General features: G+C 41.2%; 1 protein-coding gene across 2 annotated transcripts in view; it reads left to right on the plus strand.

Annotated features, from left to right (window-relative positions):
- Window positions 1–10,658, plus strand: part of POLQ (DNA polymerase theta) — a 98,879-nt gene extending 88,221 nt beyond the window's left edge. The window contains exons 27-31 of one of the 2 annotated variants that reach the window (XM_059687716.1): window positions 29–153; window positions 3,606–3,759; window positions 9,080–9,195; window positions 9,652–9,808; window positions 10,015–10,658. In XM_059687716.1, coding sequence (XP_059543699.1) covers window positions 29–153; window positions 3,606–3,759; window positions 9,080–9,195; window positions 9,652–9,765 — 509 coding nt within the window. In that variant the 3' untranslated portion in view covers window positions 9,766–9,808; window positions 10,015–10,658. Of the gene's footprint in view, window positions 1–28; window positions 154–3,605; window positions 3,760–9,079; window positions 9,196–9,651 lie in introns of both variants that reach the window. The other variant, XM_059687715.1, reaches the window with a different exon arrangement.
- Window positions 10,659–19,738: the final 9,080 nt, after the last annotated feature.

A 19,738-nucleotide genomic window follows, 5' to 3' on the forward strand; every position in this document is an offset into this window, starting at 1 on the left:
ACTCATTTCTTTTTTTTTTTCTTTGTAGGGATTAATCATTTCATGAAAGAGACAGTGAAGAATTGTAAAAGAGATGGGTTTGTTCAGACCATTTTGGGAAGGCGTAGATATTTACCAGGAATCAAAGACAACAACCCTTATCATAAAGCTCACGTATGTTGAAATTCTCTGGATTTTTAACTTAAAATTTCAGTGACATATACTTTTGTTTTTAATTGATCTTTATTGTTGGAAGTATTACTGATGTCCCCCTTCTACCCCTCAATGACTCCCTCTATACCCCCCGCCCCCAGGCCTTCACCACACTATTGTCTGTGTTCATGGGTTGTGCATATATGGATATAAATTCTTTGGTTAATCTCTCCCCACCTACCCACCCTGACCTTCCCTCTGATTGACATATACTTTTCAACAAAGACAACTGCTGCTAATGTCCCTTAGAAGGATCACTAATATATTAATTGGGTCTTGTGTTCCATTAAGGATTTCTGAAGTGATGGCACCTGCCAGTCTTTGGGAGGCTACTGTAAATGTCAGCTCATGTTTATAATACTTCATTTAGAGATGTTTCAGTGAGCTAGTTATTTATTAGCTTTGGTAATAAGTTATAAATAAACTTAATTCTTACATTTACTATTTGTTCTTTGTTTTACATACCGTATGCTAATTTGTCATATCACACCAGATTGCCAATGCCTTCTGAGATTAACATCAGTACAAAGATTTATTGATGGTATTTGTTCAAATTATGAATAAAATCTCTTCCTGAAGTCATTAGGATTCATAAAAGCATTCTATATATCTGAGCATTTAAGCTTCTATTTTAGTTCAGATCTTTCTATTTTATCAGTCTTTTATATTATTGTAGTGATTTCCTTAATCTGTTGAAAAAAGCTTTCTCTACCCCAACATCAAGAAAATATTCTCTAGAAATTTTTGTTTTGCCTTTTACATTTATATCTACAATCAGCCAGCAATTGATTTTCATGTTATTAGAGATTGAGGGTCAGGGTCCCGTACCTCCCCCATTGATATACAGTTGTCCCAAATTATTGAAAAGACAGCTTTCCCCCCACTTCTCTGTGGTGCCACTTCTGCCACAAATCAAATAACATGGATGTTTCTGTTTCTGTAGACATTATTTTGGTCTGTTGTATTTGCTCATCCTTTAGACAGTGCCACACTGCCTTAGATATGCTGCTTTGTAAGGTGTCTTGATGTATGGCAAAGTTTTCTTAACTTGTTCTTTTCTTCCTCAAATATTTGCCTATTCTTGATTCTTTGCATTTCCATATAAATTGTAGAAGCAGCTTGTAAATTTCCACATAAACACAGAATCCTGTTTTTTTGTTTGTTTGTTTGTTTGTTTTTGCGACTGCCTTGATTCATAAATGAAGATGGGATTAATATGGACATGGGCATATTTATAAATTTGAGTTTTCAACCCATGAACATGATCTATTTGTTAATTTATTTAGGTCTTTAAGTCTTGTTAAATTCTCTCAATAACATTGTGTAGTTTTGGGGAAGAGATTGTATATGTTTCTTATTAGATTTACAGCTAGGTATTTGAAAAGTCTTAATGCTGTTGCAAATGGCATCTTTTTTTAATTATTATTCTTTTCCTTCCTTTTTTACATTTTCTAACGTGTGGCTGCTTACACAAAGACATATAATTGTTTTTATTGTTGTTCTTTTGTCTAGAAACCTTGCAAATATTGCATATTCTAATAACTTATCTATAGATACTTTTAGATATTCTATCTACACAGTTATTATCTGCAAAAAAAAAAAAGTCATTTCAGCTTTTCCAGTTATCAGTCAGATGGTTGGTTCTAATGACCTGATCTCCCATGATCAGAAACCTGTATTTTTTTATGCCTATGAAAAGCCCTGGTCATAAAGGACTTGGATTGTGAGACACAAAGCTAAGATTGCTAACTTTTCTTATTTTGGAAGAGAATCAAGGAAGTACAATACCATGAGAGTGAAGTATATATTTTAGTCAGTTTTCCTTGCATATGTCAGTGAATACAACCCCAAAATTTCAGTGGATTATATAATAAGCAGTTTTATTTTAAATTCACATTATAGTTTGGCTCTGGGTTGACTGTGGTTCTGCTCCATATGTTCTTCACTCTGGAATCCAGAATAAAGGAAGAATCCCTCCCTGGGACAGGCCTTTCAGTGACAATGTTGGATAGTTTTCAAACCTTCTTTTTTTTTTTTAAATATATTTTATTGATTTTTTACAGAGAGGAAGGGAGAGAGATAGAGAGTTAGAAACATCGATGAGAGAGAAACATCGATCAGCTGCCTCCTGCACATCCCCCACTGGGGAAGTGCCTGCAACCCAGGTACATGCCCTTGACCGGAATCAAACCCGGGACCCTTCAGTCCGCAGGCCGACGCTCTATCCGCTGAGCCAAACCGGCTTTGGCCAAACCTTCTTACTTGCGCTGCACGTCAGTATTACTCACAGTTCACTGGCCAAAACAAGTCAAGGCCATCCTTTTAGCGTGAGAAACACTTTACATTACATGGCAATGGGCGGGTCTGTGTAACTTCACAGAGAAAAGCAGCAAGTAGTAACAATAACACAGCACACCACCTGAAGTTTCAACCAGGGGAGGGGTCAGTAGGACACTGAAATTCAGTCACTCTTTAAACAGTGACAACCGATTGAGTTTACAGTAGATTCATCAACATTTGGCAAAAGAAAAGTTAAATTTTTTTAAAAGTATGTCTCTTTAGCAGGTATTTAATGCGCTAGGAGTTAAGTGTACCCAGGAGACAGGGAACTGGAGAACACCTCTCAAGTTACATAGATCCCTCCTGTGAGGAGACTCTTTCCATTTACTGAGAACTTTTGGGACAACAGGAACTGTATTCATGGATAGGTTATACTTTGGATATTAACCCAGACCTCATCCCTACTGCCCCAGGATGATCACTTTTAGCAGCTATGGCTGCCTGCCAAGAAGCTCATGGCAGCAATCATTTAAGGGCGTTCTCACTTAACACCAAGGGAGCTAAGATCTGCATTTGCACTAACACCTAAGGATTATCCTAGCAGCCCATAAAAAGCTCTGTTTCATACCCAAGGGCTGCAGACCTGCCAGGAGCAAACTATATACAACCATGAGGCCCTGGATATGGGGGATGTACATGGAGCATTCCAACTCACATCACAAAGAATGACATTCTACTTATGTCTATTTAGGATTAATATGAGTTATTTTGAAATATAGGTTCTTTAGAGTGAAATTTAGAACAGCTGTAACATTGTAACATTAATGATATATATTTATAAAATAAAATAAATTTGAGCTACTAAGTATATTCTAAGTGTGGTACAGTTTTTGGTTCCTGACTGTTGATTATTTCTAAACAGAAGCAGTCTGACCTTCTGTTTATCATGAGGATGACAGCCCAAAGTCTGGAGCCCTGATCATTCCAGTTATTGTTCTTAGATGCTGCTTAATCGGAGATTTCTTGGCCCAGATTTCCAGTCTGGTTGCAGATGTAAGCACTGATCTGGGTGCTAAAAGCAGGTATGAAACCATGTTGTGTGTCTGACAAGAGCCTGTTATTGTTTTTTATAGGCTGAGCGTCAGGCTATCAACACAACAGTCCAAGGTTCAGCGGCTGATATTGTGAAAATAGCCACAGTCAACATTCAGAAGCAATTAGAGACCTTCCAGTCGATCTTCAAATCCCATGGTCATCGGGAGGTTATGCTCCAAGGTGACAGAACAGGTTTGTTCATAAGTGAGGCCCTGCTATAGCATGGTGAGATTTATTGCATCAGGAATGAAAAGGAGATGTATTTTATATATTATTTCTCAGCAGTTCTCCAACATTTTGGTCTCAATTTGTCTTTACACTCTTAGAATTATTAAGAATCCAAAGACCTTTTGTTTATGTGAGTTATATCTACTAAATTGCATTTTCAAGTTTCTTTAGAAGATAATGCTATATATGATATTGTATATGTTGATTATTTCATAATCTAGTACTACTTAATGCTCAATGAATAATAAAAAAACATTATGAGGGGAAAAAAAAAGAGATCAAGGTAGTGAACTACATCCAAGTTTCCTCTTGGTGAATTTACCTGGTGTAAAACCAAACTACTGAGACTTTGGATAAAAATGTATATTTATTTATTTATTTTTATTTTTTTAGTTGTAAATATTTTCCGATTTCTTTTTTATTTTATTTTTAAATTAAATCTTTATTCAGATTATTACAGTTGTTCCTCATCCCCCCCCCCCCCCATAGCTCCCCTCCACCTGGTTCCCACCCCACCCTCTGCCCTTACCCCCTCCACCACTGTCCTCATCCATAGGTGCACGATTTTTGTCCAGTCTCTTCCCGCACCCCCCCACACACCGTCCCCCACCCCGAGAATAGTCAGTCCACTCCTTTTCTATGCCCCTGATCCTATTATATTCACCAGTTTATTCTGTTCATCAGATTATTTATTCACTTGATTTTTAGATTCACTTGTTGATAGATATGTATTTGTTGTTCATAATTTGTATCTTTACCTTTTTCTTCTTCTTCCTCTTCTTAAAGGATACCTTTTAGCATTTCATATGATACTGGTTTGGTGGTGATGAACTCCTTTAGCTTTTTCTTATCTGTGAAGCTCTTTATCTGACCTTCAATTCTGAATGATAGCTATGCTGTATAAAGTAATCTTGGTTGTAGGTTCTTGCTATTCATCACTTTGAATATTTCTTGCCACTCCCTTCTGGCCTGCATAGTTTCTGTTGAGAAATCAGCTGACAGTCGTATGGGTACTCCCTTGTAGGTAACTGTTTTTCTTTTGCTGCTTTTAAGATTCTCTTTGTCTTTTGCTCTTGGCATTTTAATTATGATGTGTCTTGGTGTGGTCCTCTTTGGATTCCTTTTGTTTGGGGTTCTCTGTGCTTCCTGGACTTGCACGTCTATTTCTTTCACCAGGTAGGGGAAGTTTTCTGTCATGATTTCTTCAAATAGGTTTTCAATATCTTGCTCTCTCTCTTCTTCTGGCACCCCCATAATTCGGATGTTGGTACACTTGAAGCTGTCCCAGAGGCTCCTTACACTATCTTCATATTTTTGAATTCTTTTTTCTTTTCGTTTTTCCGGTTGGGTGTTTTTTGCTTCTTTGTATTTCAAATCTTTGACTTGATTCTTGCGATCCTCTAGCCTGCTGTTGGATCTCTGTATAATATTCTTTATTTTAGTCAGTGTATGCTTAATTTATAGTTGGTCCTTTTTCATATCCTCGAGGGTCTTACTAGATTTCTCGAGGGTCTCACTAAATTTATCGGCGGTTTCTAGAAAATTCTTGAAACACCTTATAAATTTTGTTTTGAACTCTATATCCAGTAGTTTGCTTTCCTCCGTTTCTGTCATTTGTAACCTCTTTCTTTGTCTCCGCATTTTGGCTGCTTCCCTGTGTTGATAGATTGGCTTTGTGTGCTAAGTGTCCTATAGGGCCCAGTGGCTCAGTCTCCCCAATTACCTGAGGTGGACACTCTTGGTGCACCCCTTTGTGGGCTTTGTGCACAGTCTTGTTGTAGTTAAGTCTTGATTGTTGTAGGTATCAGTGGGAGGAATTGACCTCCAGGCCAATTGGCTATGAGAATCAGCTTTGTCTGCAGTGGGAGAACTCCTGTGCTGGAGACACCCTTATGGGGCAAGACTTGCTTCAGTGGAGCTTTGGTGCTCACTGAGTCTGCCCCCTGAGTGTGTCCCTTATGGATCTGAGGAGTTGTAATCTGGATGGTCCCACTCTGACCACTGGGTACACTGGCTCTTGGATCTCTAAGGAGGTGCTAATTTAGCCTCTGCCTGAGGCTCCCCCGCAGGAGCTATGGAGAGATCTGCAGATTCCTCTTCTTTGTTTGGGATTTGGAAGTGCCCATAGAGGCCCAGCTGTGAAGCAATGCAAGCTGCTGTGGAGCCTTGGGCCTTCTTTTAGAAGTTCTGGGTCTCTCTGACCCAGCTGCAGTTTGTTAGGTAATTTTCAGATTGCAAAGGGCCAGGCCTTTCATATGCAAAAGCCTCTGCACACAGCTTGGGTGGGGCGGGTTCTCAGGGAATCAACAGGGTGGAGAAAACAGCTATGGCAGATCCTCAGTCCTACCCTAAGAGGTCCCGCTTCTCAGTGTCCTGGTAATCGCTGCAAGCACTTCTGAGAGAAAGCCGGCCTCGAGTTCAGACCGATGCCAGACAGTCCAGTTTCTCCCCGTATGAGTCTGGGTCCCCAGAGACTCGTCTAGAACTGGAGTTCAGAGCAGTTGGGAGCTTGAGACTCCCTCCGGATTGAAAAAGACAACCGTGTCCTCAGTTGCCAGCCCTTTCCACGTGTGTCTCCGTACCTCTGCTCTTTACTTCTGCACCTCCTCTGAGTCTCAGTGTGCTTTTCTCTTTCCTTCTAGTTGTAGAATTTCCACTCAGCCGTCCTTCCCGTGGTTCTGGATGATGTCCGTTTTGTCTTTTAGCTGTATTTTTGAAGTGGTTGTGCCAGGCAGCAATTTCCTGTGTTTACCTATGCCGCCATCTTGGTTTCTCCTCCTAAAAATGTATATTTAGTCATTTCCATATTAAGTGGTAAGCACTGAAAAAAAAATAAAGGAAAATAACCTCTGCATGTTGTTAAGAATATACTTTGACTTTGCAGATGCTTTGAAAGGGTCTCGGCGACCCACTGTGGTCCTCTGAGCACAACAGAAGAGCATGTTGATTTTACCTGCTCATGACCTTCCTTGTGCTCTAAAGTCTGGGAATATACACTAAGCTCACCTCCTTATCACATATATTTCTTTGCCAATATTGTCATCTTTTCTTACTGTTGTTCTCAAAATATTTTCTCTAAGTTCTCTCCTTATTGCTTGGATAGATTATTTCTTGTTTTAACAAGTACAGAGAACTTTCCCTTCTCCCTTTGTCTCATGTCCATCCTTCTGCTTTAAATACCATTTCACGGTCACTGAGATTATCAAACTATGACTGCAGCCATGTTTAAATTTTCTTGGAAAGAAGTTATGAATGTTTCAGGCATAAAGGAAAAGAATAAACTGCTTGAGATAGGGCAGAAAAGGTATAGATCAGCTGTATTTGATGATGGAATTTGCTATTTTTAGAAGAGACATATATATTATAGAGAATAATACAGCCAGTTATATAAAAATATGTTCACTTATGTATAAAAATACATAGATATAAAAAAACCTATTTGCCCATCAAATTAGGATTTTTGAGTTTAATTGTCTTCAATGCCCCCCCAGAATATGTAAGGCTGATCATTCAACATTTTATGTGTGGGAGTATGTATGTTGGCAGACGTACATACATACAGAGAGAGAGAGAGAGAGAGAGAGAGAGAGGAAGAGAGAGAGATAAGTATTTGGGTAATAACACTGTAGTATGTGCTTTGAAGGGTTTAGAAATCAAAGTTATCAACCTATGTTAAAATTTAAGGAAAGGATGGGAAGATAGGGCCCTGACTGAAATATTTGCACAACTCTCCACAGCAGAGTGATGCAGTGTCAAAGTGAGGATGTAGACCAGGGGTCCTCAAACTACGGCCCGTGGGCCATATGCAAATACAAATATTGTATTTGTTCCCATTTTGTTTTTTTACTTCAAAATAAGATATGTGCAGTGTGCATAGGAATTTGTTCATAGTTTTTTTTTAAACTATAGTCCGGCCCTCCAACGGTCTGAGGGACAGTGAACTGGCCCCCTGTTTAAAAAGTTTGAGGACCCCTGATGTAGACATGAACAGCCTTTAGAATGAGTGGGAGGCAAAGTAGATATGTAACTGAGGATGACTTCATGGTATCGTGCTGGGTGAAAAGTAGTAGCAGGTCAGGGGGATCAAAGGGAGCCGAACCTGAGGAAACAGACCACACAGGGAACAGGAAGATCATGCATTCTGGGTCAGAAGCCAAGTACCCAAGGGAAATGAAGAGTACAAAGGTATGGTGATGAGAAAGCAGAAAAGCTAGAGCATCCGGACAGCTAATGCTGTGAGATAAGTGGGGCCCAGTGGGGCGCATCAGATGTCAGCCAAACTGGCAAACAGATGCGCAGCCTCTGCAGCCTGGTGTGAGGCAGCCTGCCAGGGCCTCATCTGCATTTGTTCTCTTACCTTTGAGAGCCACCTGTGGGGAAATGTGGGCTGCAGATAGTGACAGCGAGTGAACTCTGAGGGAAGCACTGGGTATTGAAGGAGATGGTGAGCTACTTGTGCTGTCCTGAAGGGTAAGTAGGAAATTGTACGGCAGAAAGGAAGGACTGCAAACGTAAGAGCAAACAAAGGCAGTTGCTTTAAAGGTATTAATTGTGAACCTTATTTTAGTGATCAGAGAGGCATAATCTATAGCACCAGGCCCAGCTGGTTAGGAAATAGGAGCTAAGTCTAGTATAAGTGATTTATAACCATTTTTGGAGTCATGGGTTTTATAGGTCATCTCCCCAGAAAAATGTAGACATAGACTCTTACATCCAATGCCAAGGAGCTCGCACATACTCTGAAGTCCACATTTGGACCCGAGGTTTAGAATTACTTGTCTAGAGTATGGGGTCCAACTGGGGAGGCACCAGTTCTACTATAGTGATACTTCTGGCCACAAAATAATAGCAGCAAGTGTCCTTCTTAGAAAACACTGCCTAATGACAACACCAGATCACTTTGCTGGAGCAGGAATCAAGCCCCATACTGCTCTGGTGTTTTTACTCAGAGAAGCTGTAGTGGGGACTCCATGGAAGGAGAAGATGTATCTGAGGAATAAATTAAACCAGAGTTTTGAACAGATTTCTTCAAACTTCATTTACTGGCTTCTTTGTTAGACTCCTCCTTTCTGGGAGGAAGGTGATGGGATTTAGTTTACCTGATAGTTGGGCTAGGTAGCAGCCAGCAAGTAATTAGTTCCCTGATAGTTCTAAATCTTATGTGTTTTAATCTCGTAATTAAAATTTTCCAAAGTTTCTCAAGATCTCTAAAAATATAAATAAAAAAATTATCCTATGGCAAAATGACATACTTATCAGTTTGCTACTTTTTTCCGTGGGGCAGGATTGTTACCAAAGAGAAAACTGCAGGGGATGTTCCGCCCAATCAGAGGAGGCTTCTTCATCCTTCAACTCCACGATGAACTCTTGTATGAAGTGGCAGAAGAGGATGTGGTTCAGGTATTTTACAGTGTCTTCCATTTTCCATTCTATTGAACGTTCAGGCGCTGGATGGGTCAGGCTAAGATGCATGAGGTTTCTGGAACGCTTCCCCAGCCCTACGATGGCTACATCAACGTTGGGTCCTTAAGGGTTTAGAAAGAACTAAGAGTGCACAGTGTCATACTATTGTTAAGGAAATTCCTGGCGCAGGGATGTTTTTGTCTGGGAGAAGTGGGATGAGAATCTGGAGTCTTGTCCTGAGGGTTTCAAAGCTCCGAGCATTCTGGCTGAAACTGGCAGAGCTCCTGCTGGTCAGTGCAGACTTGGGATGCCTGGCTCTTCCGAAGTCACTTCCAAGCACCGGGTGAAGAGCTCCAGTCTGGCCTGTTATCTCGGTGGGTAGGCTGGGAAACATTCTTTGATTAGGTAGAGAGTTTGTTAACCTCTTTTTTGTCCCCCCACCCCCACCCCTAGGTTGCTCAGATTGTCAAGAATGAAATGGAAAATGCCTTAAAACTTTCCGTGAAACTGAAAGTGAAAGTGAAAATAGGTGCCAGCTGGGGAGAGCTGAAGGACTTTGATATGTGAACATACAGCTGGTTAAGGCCTCCTGAGAGGGAAGCCTGTGCAGGTACCAGTACCTGGAAAGAACAGAGATTACCCTTTCACCTACTTCATGAAAACAGAAACCCTCAAGTCCTGATGGACTCAGGATAGTCATTTTATATGGGAGTTTCAAAATGTGTATGAGAGTTTATTCTCTGTAGTTCAATGACTGTTCACTCTCCAAGAGTCTCTGTGAAATTGCCTCTTATCATTTACTGTGGCTCTAAACAGGTTCGGCACACAAGCTCGAAATACGCACCTAGCACTTTGGGCCCTCACCTGTCTGGATGGAGCATGAGAAAGACGGAGCCGCTGCCTCAGGGGTGTTTCCAGCCCTTCCAGGACTCAGGCAGTTGTGATACCGACTCCCAACAGGAGCCGCAGGCACATCAGGATCTGATTTCGCATAAGCCACCAGGGTTAGGCCTTCTGTGTGACCTTTCTCCAATATCAATTTAAGACTACCCAAGTAGTATTTTTAAATAGCATTGGCTAATAACGAATTTTATAACGTGGTAAGACTTGATATGGATGGAGTCAAGGAACTGGATTTTCATAAAATGCTATTTTTTCTTTCTTTCTTCTCCTCAGTTCATGCAGGGAATGTGTTTGCAGCACTTAGGTATAAAATAAGCTCTACCTCTTAAAGAGATATCCTGTCCTGTAAGAGCAGATGTCTGTATTGCAGGTTAACATAATACGGCCAGAGCAGGAAAAACCCTCTTGTAGCTCTTAGTGTGTGTCTGTGTTTGTGGCATTGTTAGAATCCCCACCCTGTAAGATTGTACTTTAATAATCCCAGTCAGAGATGTATAACTGACCATTTAATGTTAAAATAAAATGTATTTATGAGAAACTTCCTAACAGTAATTCAGTTTTAAATTGTGTTTGGTCTAAGAGTATCAGAAACCAGTGTCCCATATTTACTTATTATTCTGTAGTTTACATATTTACATATTTATTACTTATTCTGTAGTTTACTCAACTCATAGGAAATGTTAATTATGTCCTCAATCAGTTATCAAAAGAGCTCTTTTTTTAAATATACTTTATTGATTTTTTACAGAGAGGAAGGGAGAGGGATAGAGAGCCAGAAACATCGATGAGAGAGAAACATCGACCAGCTGCCTCCTGCACACCTCCTACTGGGGATGTGCCCACAACCAAAGTACATGCCCTTGACCTGCCGGAAGCCGGTCCATCCTTGCTGCTTGACACAGTCGCTGCAGGATAGAAATATCTGCACAGCATATGTTTCAAGGGACCTGGCGTATATAGCATACTGTTCTTAATATGTTTGCTCCCCTTAGCACTGTGTGTTTTAACCAAGGTCACCTCTCCGAGAAAGGTTGTTTCCCCAGGTAGGGATTTTTCCCTGAAGTTAGGGAGGGGATGAAACTCCTTAACTAAGTGCCAGGCGGGTAGTTAATCACTTTAACTACAAACAATCATGCTTAAGCTACATAATCTTTACTCCCTGGAATGGAGATAAGAAACCCCTAACCTTTGTAATAGAAATTGACAGGATTAAAATCAACTGGTATAAATACGGATGTAACAAGACAATAAACAGCAGAACCTCTCTGGAGATCCAGACCAGAACTTGGCTGGAGATCCTGGCTAGGCTGCTGATCAACTGAACGCTGCCCCTGTGTCATTCCTTCTTCGCCGACTCCGTCCGCACCTTTGGGGACCCCTGGACCCGCTGGGGTTGGACCCCGGCATTGACCGGAATCGAACCCAGGACCTTTCAGTCTGCAGGCCGACTCTCTATCCACTGAGCCAAACCGGTTTGACTCAAAAGAGCTCTTTTATGTTTATTAATCAGAAATTTTTAAAAAGACAGTTGCTTTATAAACAAAGCATGATACACTGTCAGTAATTGGATATTAGTGCACAAGAGCCTCAGACATGTATTTTTTGGAGGAGGGGGATCGGGCAGAAGATGGAAGAGGGAAGAGGGAGGTTCTGTCATTATTTCTTAAGGTTTCCATATTCACCTGTACCATGTTTTTCAGAGAGACAAGCTATAGTGCTGTCAGTATTCTGGTGACCTTGAGATCCAGCCCAAGAGAAAGGTCAATCTATTTACTTATGAGTGTTCTTCAAATATGAGTGCAGACATATAGGTCACTTCCACTTCATGTTCTACAGCCATGGTCCTGCGTGGTCCTGCATGTGTAGTCACATGCATCTTCTTTATTTTTTGGTTAATCCTCACTTACCTGAGGATATTTTTCCATTGATTTTTTTTTTAGAGAGAATGGGAGGGAAGGGGAGAGACACAGAGAGAGAAACATCGATGTGAGAGAGATATGTCAATTGTTTACCTCCTGCATGCACCCTGACCTGGGCTAAGGATCAAGCCTGCAACAGAAGTACGTGACTGGTATTGAACCTAGGACCTTTCAGTCCATGGGCCAACACTCTATCCATTGAGCCAAACCAGCAGGGCAATCACGTGCATCTTCTCGTCATTTTGACCAACTAGCTGGACTTAAAACAAGTAGCCCTTGCTTTGCATCATTCAGTTATACACAAATTCCAGTAATCACAGTTTATTTAAATAACACTAGTGCCCCTACAACACATTTCAAATTTTAGTTACCAAGGTATAGTAACTGAGTAATTGCAAAAAGTTCAAACTTCATTGGGAGCTCTTTGAGACACAAATCACTGTGTAAATAATAGATGTCCACATTCTAATTCCTAAGACCTGTGAACATGGTATATTACATATCGATATGTATAATGACATTGCTGATGTGATTTAGTAGAGAGATCTTGAGAAGGGGAGATTACCTGGGTGGTTCCAATGCAAACACAAGGAGCTTTGCCCAGCCAGCATGGCTCAGTGGTTGAGCGTCAACCTATGAACCAGGGGGTCACAGTTCAATTCCTGGTCAGGGCACATGCCTGGGTTGTGGGCTCAATCCCTAGTTGGGGACGTGCAGGAGGCAACTGATCAGTGATTCTCATCATTGATGTTTCTATTTCTCTCCCTTCCTCTCTGAAATTAATAAAAATATTTTTAAATATTTAAAAACTAGAGGCCTGGTGCACGATAATTCGTGCACTCGGGGGCAGAGGGGTTCCCTCAGCCCAGCCTGTGCCCTCTCACAGTCCGGGACCCCTCAGGGAATGTCCACCTGCTGGCTTAGGCCTGCTCTCTGGGGGATCCGACTAAGCTGGCAGTCAGACATCCTTAGCGCTGCCGAGGAGGCGGGAACCGCCACTGTACTCGCAGCCATCAGCCCAGCTTGTGTCTGAGCTGAGCTCCCCCTGTGGGAGCGCACTGACCACCAGGAGGCAGCTCCTGCGTTGAGCATCATCTGCCCCATGGTGGTCAGTGCACGTCATAGCGACCGGTTGTTCCGCTGTTAGGGTCAATTTGCACATTACCCTTTCATTATATAGGAAAGCACACACAAGGGGCCTTATAAGAGGAGGCAGATGGTCAGAGTCAGAGGAGGAGAAGTGACTACAGAAACAGAGTCAGATTAAGATTTAAAGATGCCGCACTGATGACTTTAAAGATGTAAGAAGGGGCCATGAGTCAAGGAATCCAGGCAGCCTCTAGAACCTGGAAAAGGCAGTGGAATGAAATGGGGACACTCCCAGGTCCTCCAGAAGGGCAGAGCCCTGTCCACATCTTGATTTTAGCCTAATAAGCATATTGGATTGCTGACCTCCAGAGTGTTAAGATCATTTATGTTGTTTGTTTTCAAGTTTTAATGAGATATAAATGACATACAACACTGGATAAATTTGTGTACAGCATGGCTTGATTCACATATATTGTGAAATAATTACCACAATAAGTTTAGTTAACATTCATCATCTCATATAGATATGAAAAAAAAAGAAAAACTTTTTTCCTTGTAATGAGAAGTTGTAGGACTTGCTGTCTTAGCAACCTTTGAATATACAATCCAGTATGTTTATTAGTGTGATCATGTACATTACATCCTTAGTACTTATTTATCTTATAGCAGGAAGTTTGTACTTTTGACCACCTTCTTTCAATTCCCCCATACTCCATTCCTCACCCCTGCCTCTGGGAACCACAAATCTGATCTATTTTTGTTGTTTTTAATCCTCACGTGAGGATATATTTTCCCTTTGTTTTATCAGAGAGAGTGGAAGGGAAGGAGGGAGGCAGAGTCAAAGGGGAGGGAGGGAGGGAGGAGAGAGAGAGAGAGAGAGAAACATTAATGTGAGAGAGACACATCGACTGGTTGCCTCTTGCATGCTCCCCTGTTGGGGAGCAAACTGCAACCCAGGTAGGTGCCTTTGACAGGGAATCGAACTGGAGACCCTTCAGTGCGCCATTGAGCACACCGGCCAGAGTGAGTTTTTTTTTGTAGTGTTCTTTCTGGCTTTGGTATCAGTGTAGTGCTGGCCTCATAAAATGAGCTTGGGAGTATGCCCTCCTCTTAAGTTTTTTCGGAAGAGTTTGAAATGACTAGTGTTAATTCTTCTGTAAATGTTTGGTAAAATTCATCAGTGAAACCATCTGGTCCTGGGCCTTTGTTTTTAGGGAGGATTTTGATTACTGCTTCAATCTCCTTACTAGTAATTGTTCTATTCAAATTTTCTACTTCTTGATTTAGTCTTGGTAAGTTGTATGTTTCTAGTAATTTTTTTCATTTCTACTAGTTTGGAGAGTATAGTATGTTAGAGTATAGTTAGTTGTTCCCTTGATAGTACATAGTAGCCTCTTATGATCCTTTGTGTTTCTGTCGTATCAGTTGTAATGTTCCTTCTTTTCATTTACAATTTTGTTGATTTGGGTACTCTTTTTTTCATTGGTTAGTGTGGCTAAAGATTTTTCAATTTTGTTTATCTTTTAAAAGAACAATTCTTAGTTTTGCTTATTTTTATATTGTTTCCCTGTTTTCTATTTCATTTTTTCTCTAATTTTTTGTTATTTTCTTTGTTTTGCTAACTTTAGGGTTATTTTTCCATTTTCTTGAGCTATGGAATTAAGTTGATGATTTGAGATCTTTCTAGATTCTTAATGTGGGTATTTATTGCTATGAACTTTTCTCCTAGCACTGCTTTCACGGTATCCTATATGTTTTGATATGTAGTGTTTTTATTTTTGTTCGTCTCAAAGTACTCTTTTACTTCTCCTTTAATTTTTTCTTTGATCCATTGGCTGTTCAAGAAAGTGTGGTTAAATTTCCATGTATTTGGGAATTTTCCAGTTTTTCTCCTGTTATTGATTTCTAGTTTATGGTTAGAGAAGGTACTTAATATGATTTCAGTCTTTTTGAATTTGCTAAGGCTTGTTTGTGGCCTAACCTATGGTCTGTTCTAGAAAATGTTCCTCTTGTGTTTTAGAAGAATGTGTATTCTGCTGTTGGATAGAATGTTCTCTATATGTCTAGTCCATTTGGTCTATAGCATTATCCAAATCTGTTGTTTCCGTATTGATTCTGTGCCTGAATAATCTATCCATTGTTGAGAGTGGGGTATTAAAGTCTCCAACTATTATTTTGTTTGTATTTATTTCTCCTTTCCATTCTGTTAGTTTTTGTTTTATAGATATAGATGCTTCACTGTTGGGTATATAAATATTTACAATTGTTAGATCCTCTTGATGGACTGAGCTTTTTCTTTTTTATCATTCTTTGTCTCTTTTTACCATTTTTACTTTAAAGTATATTTTGCCTGATGTAAGTATAGCTACCCCTTCTAAATTGGTTCCAATTTTCTTGAGATATTTTTACTCTCAGCCTATGCCTGTGTCTTTAAGGCTAAAGTGAGTATCTTGTAGGCAGCATATAATTGGATCTTGTTTTTTAATCCATTTCAGCCATTCTATGTTTTTGATGAAAGAATTAAAACCATTTACATTAAAGTAATTTTTGATAGGTAAGAGATTGTTATTGTCATTGTTAATTGTTTTCTGGTTGTTTTGTGGATCCACTGTTCCTTAGTTCGTATCCTGCTGTATTTTTTGGATTTTGATATATTCTGAGTGTAGTATGCTTTGACTTCTTTATCATGGTTTGTGTAATTATTTACCGGTTTTCCCCTTATGGTTATAATGAAACTTACATAAAATATCTCAAAATGACCATACCCTATTTTAAACTGATAACAACTGAACTGCTGTAACATTCCTAAACTTTACACTTTTACTGCTCCTTCCCCTCACATTTTAGGTTATTGATGTTACAGCTTACGTATTTTTTATATTGTACATCCATTAACAAATTATTGTAGTTATGGTTTCTACATTTATTATATTAATTTTTAAACTAGAGTTGTAAGTGGATTACCTCCATTACTATATTAGAATATATATATATATATATATATATATATATATATATATATATATATATATATTTGCCATTTCTATTGACTTTTATGCTACCTTCTTATATTTTTATGACATTAATTGGCATCCTTTTGCTTCCACTCAAAGAACTCCCAATTAGCATCTTTTGTAAGGTAGGTCTGGTGGTGATGAACTCCCTCAAGCTTTTGTTTGTTCAGGAAAATCTTTCTCTTTTTTATTTCTGAAGGACAGCTTTACCAGTTGTAGAATTCTTGGTTGACAAGTCCCTCCCTCCCCACATACACAATATTTTGAATATATCATCCCATTTTTTTCCTGATCTGAAAAGTTTCCATTGAGAAATCTGTCCATAATCTCATGGGGGCTTCTTTGTATGTAACTTGTATATTCTCTTGCTACTTTCAAAATCTTTCTTCATCATTGACTTATGACCATTTAATTATAATGTGTCTCAATATAGCCCATTTCAGGTTAACCTATTTGGGGTTCTTTGGATGTGGATGTTCATGTCTCTTTCCAGGTTTGGAAAGGTTTCACTCCTATTGCTTTAAATATATACTTTCTGTCCCTTTCTCTTCTCTTGGGATTCCCACAATGTTTACATTGTGGGGGGTTTTGTTGTTGTTTTTTATTGTATCCCTTAAGTCCGATAGGCTTTCTTCACACTTTTTTTTTTTTTTTTTTGCTCCTCTAACTAGATAATTTCAAATGTCCTGTCTTCCAGGTAACTGATTTTTTCTTTTGCGTGGTTGACTCTGTTGTTGGAGCTCCCTGTTGAATTTTTCAGTACATTGTATTTGTCAGCTCTAGGATTTCTGTTTGTAGTTCTGTGGGGGTTTTTAATGTTTCTATTTCTTTGTTAAACTCATTTTGTTCATACATTGTTTTCCTTATTTTGTTCAGTTGTCTGTGTGTTCTTGTAGTTTAAACTTCTTAAAAAGGGTTATTCTGAATTCTTTATGTGTTCTTCATTTCTTTAGGATCAGTTATTGGAGCTTTATTAGTTTCCTTTGGTAGTGTTCTAATTACCTGATTTTTTTGTGATCCTTGATTTTGTATGTTGGTTTCTCTGCATTTGAGTAAGCAATCCCCTTTTCTAGACTTCACATGTTTACTTTGGTACAGATAGTTCTTTACCAGTCTGCTTGGCTTGGTGTTCTGGACGAGTCAGCTGGTAATGTCATTGGGCTTGTGGGGTTTGCTATCAGGGTCTATTTTGGGGAAAGGCCACTGACTTTGGAGAGGGGTGCTGCTGGCTGAGAAAAGTTGGATAGAACGTCTGGCTTGGTTCCCTGCTCCAGCAGGGCCGTAGAATGGGTTCCGTGGTTGCCTGGGTCCTCTGGACGATTGGGTCTGGGAACTGTACTCAGCAGTAGGCGTGGTTATGAATTAGCTTCCCTGTTCTGGGGGCAGCAGACGAGCCGTAAGATCTGCACTGCTCATCCTTTGAGGACCCAAATCAGGCTAGACTGTGCACTAAATTTTCTGGCCAGATGAGGCCACCACTTTTACTTTGAAGATGGAGATAGCCCCAGGCTAGTTGTCTTTTCAAGTGCCACTGTAGGGTTGTAGGATGTGCTGTGCAGTTTTTCATGTGCTCTGGTTAGGTCCCTGGTGGGGGTGGGGCTGGTTGGAGTGTGTGAAGGCTATTATAGCAGGGGGCTAGGAATTAGTTTACCTGCCTGAATAGTGCCCCAAACAGGCCCTAAGGCTGGGAAAGCTCTTGTTTGGGAATCAAATCAGGCAAACCTGCATGGACCAGGACCGACTGGGCCACTGTTAGCATTGCAAATGCAGAGCCACCAGTCAGGCTCTTCACTCAAGTGCTGCTGTAATCAGGGCTGCAGGGTGAGATTCCCAGGAGCTCTGGTTAGGTTTCCTGGTTAGCAGGGTTGGAGGTGGTATTCAGCAGTGGACAGGGTTATGGATTAGTTTTCCCTGGTGGGCTTGCAGGACAGTTGCCATGGCCGACACGTCTCTTGTTTGAGGAGTTAATTAAGCATATCTGTGCACCAAACTCTCTGGCTAGACAGAGTTGTCAATTTATCTGCTAGATGGGCAGAGGTGCTGGCTGGGCTCTCTGCTTAAATGCTGCTGCGCCAAACCATCGCCTAGGTCAGTGATGGTGAACCTATGACACGCGTGTCAGAGGTGACACGCGAATTCATTTTTTTGGTTGATTTTTCTTTGTTAAATGGCATTTAAATATATAAAATAAATATCAAAAATATAAGTCTTTGTTTTACTATGGTTGCAAATATCAAAAAATTTCTATATGTGACACGGCACCAGAGTTAAGTTAGGGTTTTTCAAAATGCTGACATGCTGAGCTCAAAAGGTTCGCCATCACTGGCCTAGGTGCTCAGGCCAGGCTTCCAGGGTGGGTGGGGTTGGAAGCACCCTCAGCAGTGGGTGAAGCTATGCATTAGCTCCCCTGCCCAGGTGGAGTGACAGAGTTGGCTCCATGGCTTCCAGGACTCTGTGTTTGGGGTCTTGACTGCACCTCTAGTTCCTGGGCTACATAGCTTCCCAGGTATTAAGGCCAGACTTCCTGTCAGGCAGGGCTGGGAGCCATGCTTAGCAGTGGGCGGGCTATGCATTAGCTCCCAGGTGGAGCAACAGAGCTGGCTCCAAGCAGCATCCCAGGTGTTCCCCTAAGGCCTTTTGTTAGGGCAGGTAGGGCAGAACCAGGAGCCATACTCATCAGTGGGTTAGGGCTATGAGTCAGTTCCCCTGCCTGAGCATAGTGGGGGCAACCAGCCCCAAGGCCTGCAAGGTTCTCTGTGGTCCTGATTCAAGCTGACCTGTGCCCCAAGTCACCTGGCACAACTGTGCCACTGCCTTTGCTCTGCAGACCATGAGGTCTGCCTGCTCCAGTGTTGCTAGGCTACACAGTGTCCAGGTGTTCCGGCCAGCCTTCCTGGCTGGGTGGGGCCTGGATATACACTGAGCAGTGGGATGACTCAGCTTCCCTGCCCAGACTGGTTGGGGGAAAGTGTGTCTTTGTGTGTGTGTGTGGGAAACCAGTCTCCAGGGGCAGAAAGGCTCTTTATTTGCGGTCCCGAGTGAGGCAGACCTGTACCCCACTAAGTTCCCTGGTCAAACTACACCACTCCCTTGCTGTGCAGATTAGCAAAGCCTCTGGTTGAGACCGCTCCTTGGGCTTTGTAGGTAGGACCTTGGTCTGCCAAGAGCTGAGCTCTGGTTGTTCCGAGCCCCAACCCCCTTCTGTTACAATCTGATTCCCAGTGGACAAGCCGGGCAGGTTCCCATGTGCAGATCCCACAGACTGTAGTGATGCAAGACCGTGGTGGTTCTCCCAAGAAGGGACCCACATGCTCAATGTCCACCCTGGGCGCTCTCGTCCTCCTGGAGGAACCTCAGGCTCAGGAGAGACCGCTCAGTGTGGGGCGGTGCCGGCCTGGGGAAGCCGCAGTGCGGTTAGCGGGTAGCTGCCCCTCTTACCCTTCAGCCGCAACCCTGTCTTCTGGGATTTTTTTCAGTGGTGTCCTGTGCATGAGCAGGTTGTTAGTTCTTCTTGTGACAGGGAGTGAAGTTAGGAATGACCTATTTTGCCATCTTAGTGACCATCTCAGTTATTACCGTTTTAAGCCAGTAAGTTTGTAGTAATTTGTTTGCATT

This window comes from Myotis daubentonii, chromosome 3 (assembly GCF_963259705.1).
Source record: "Myotis daubentonii chromosome 3, mMyoDau2.1, whole genome shotgun sequence".
In the NCBI taxonomy this organism is placed as follows: domain Eukaryota; kingdom Metazoa; phylum Chordata; class Mammalia; order Chiroptera; family Vespertilionidae; genus Myotis; species Myotis daubentonii.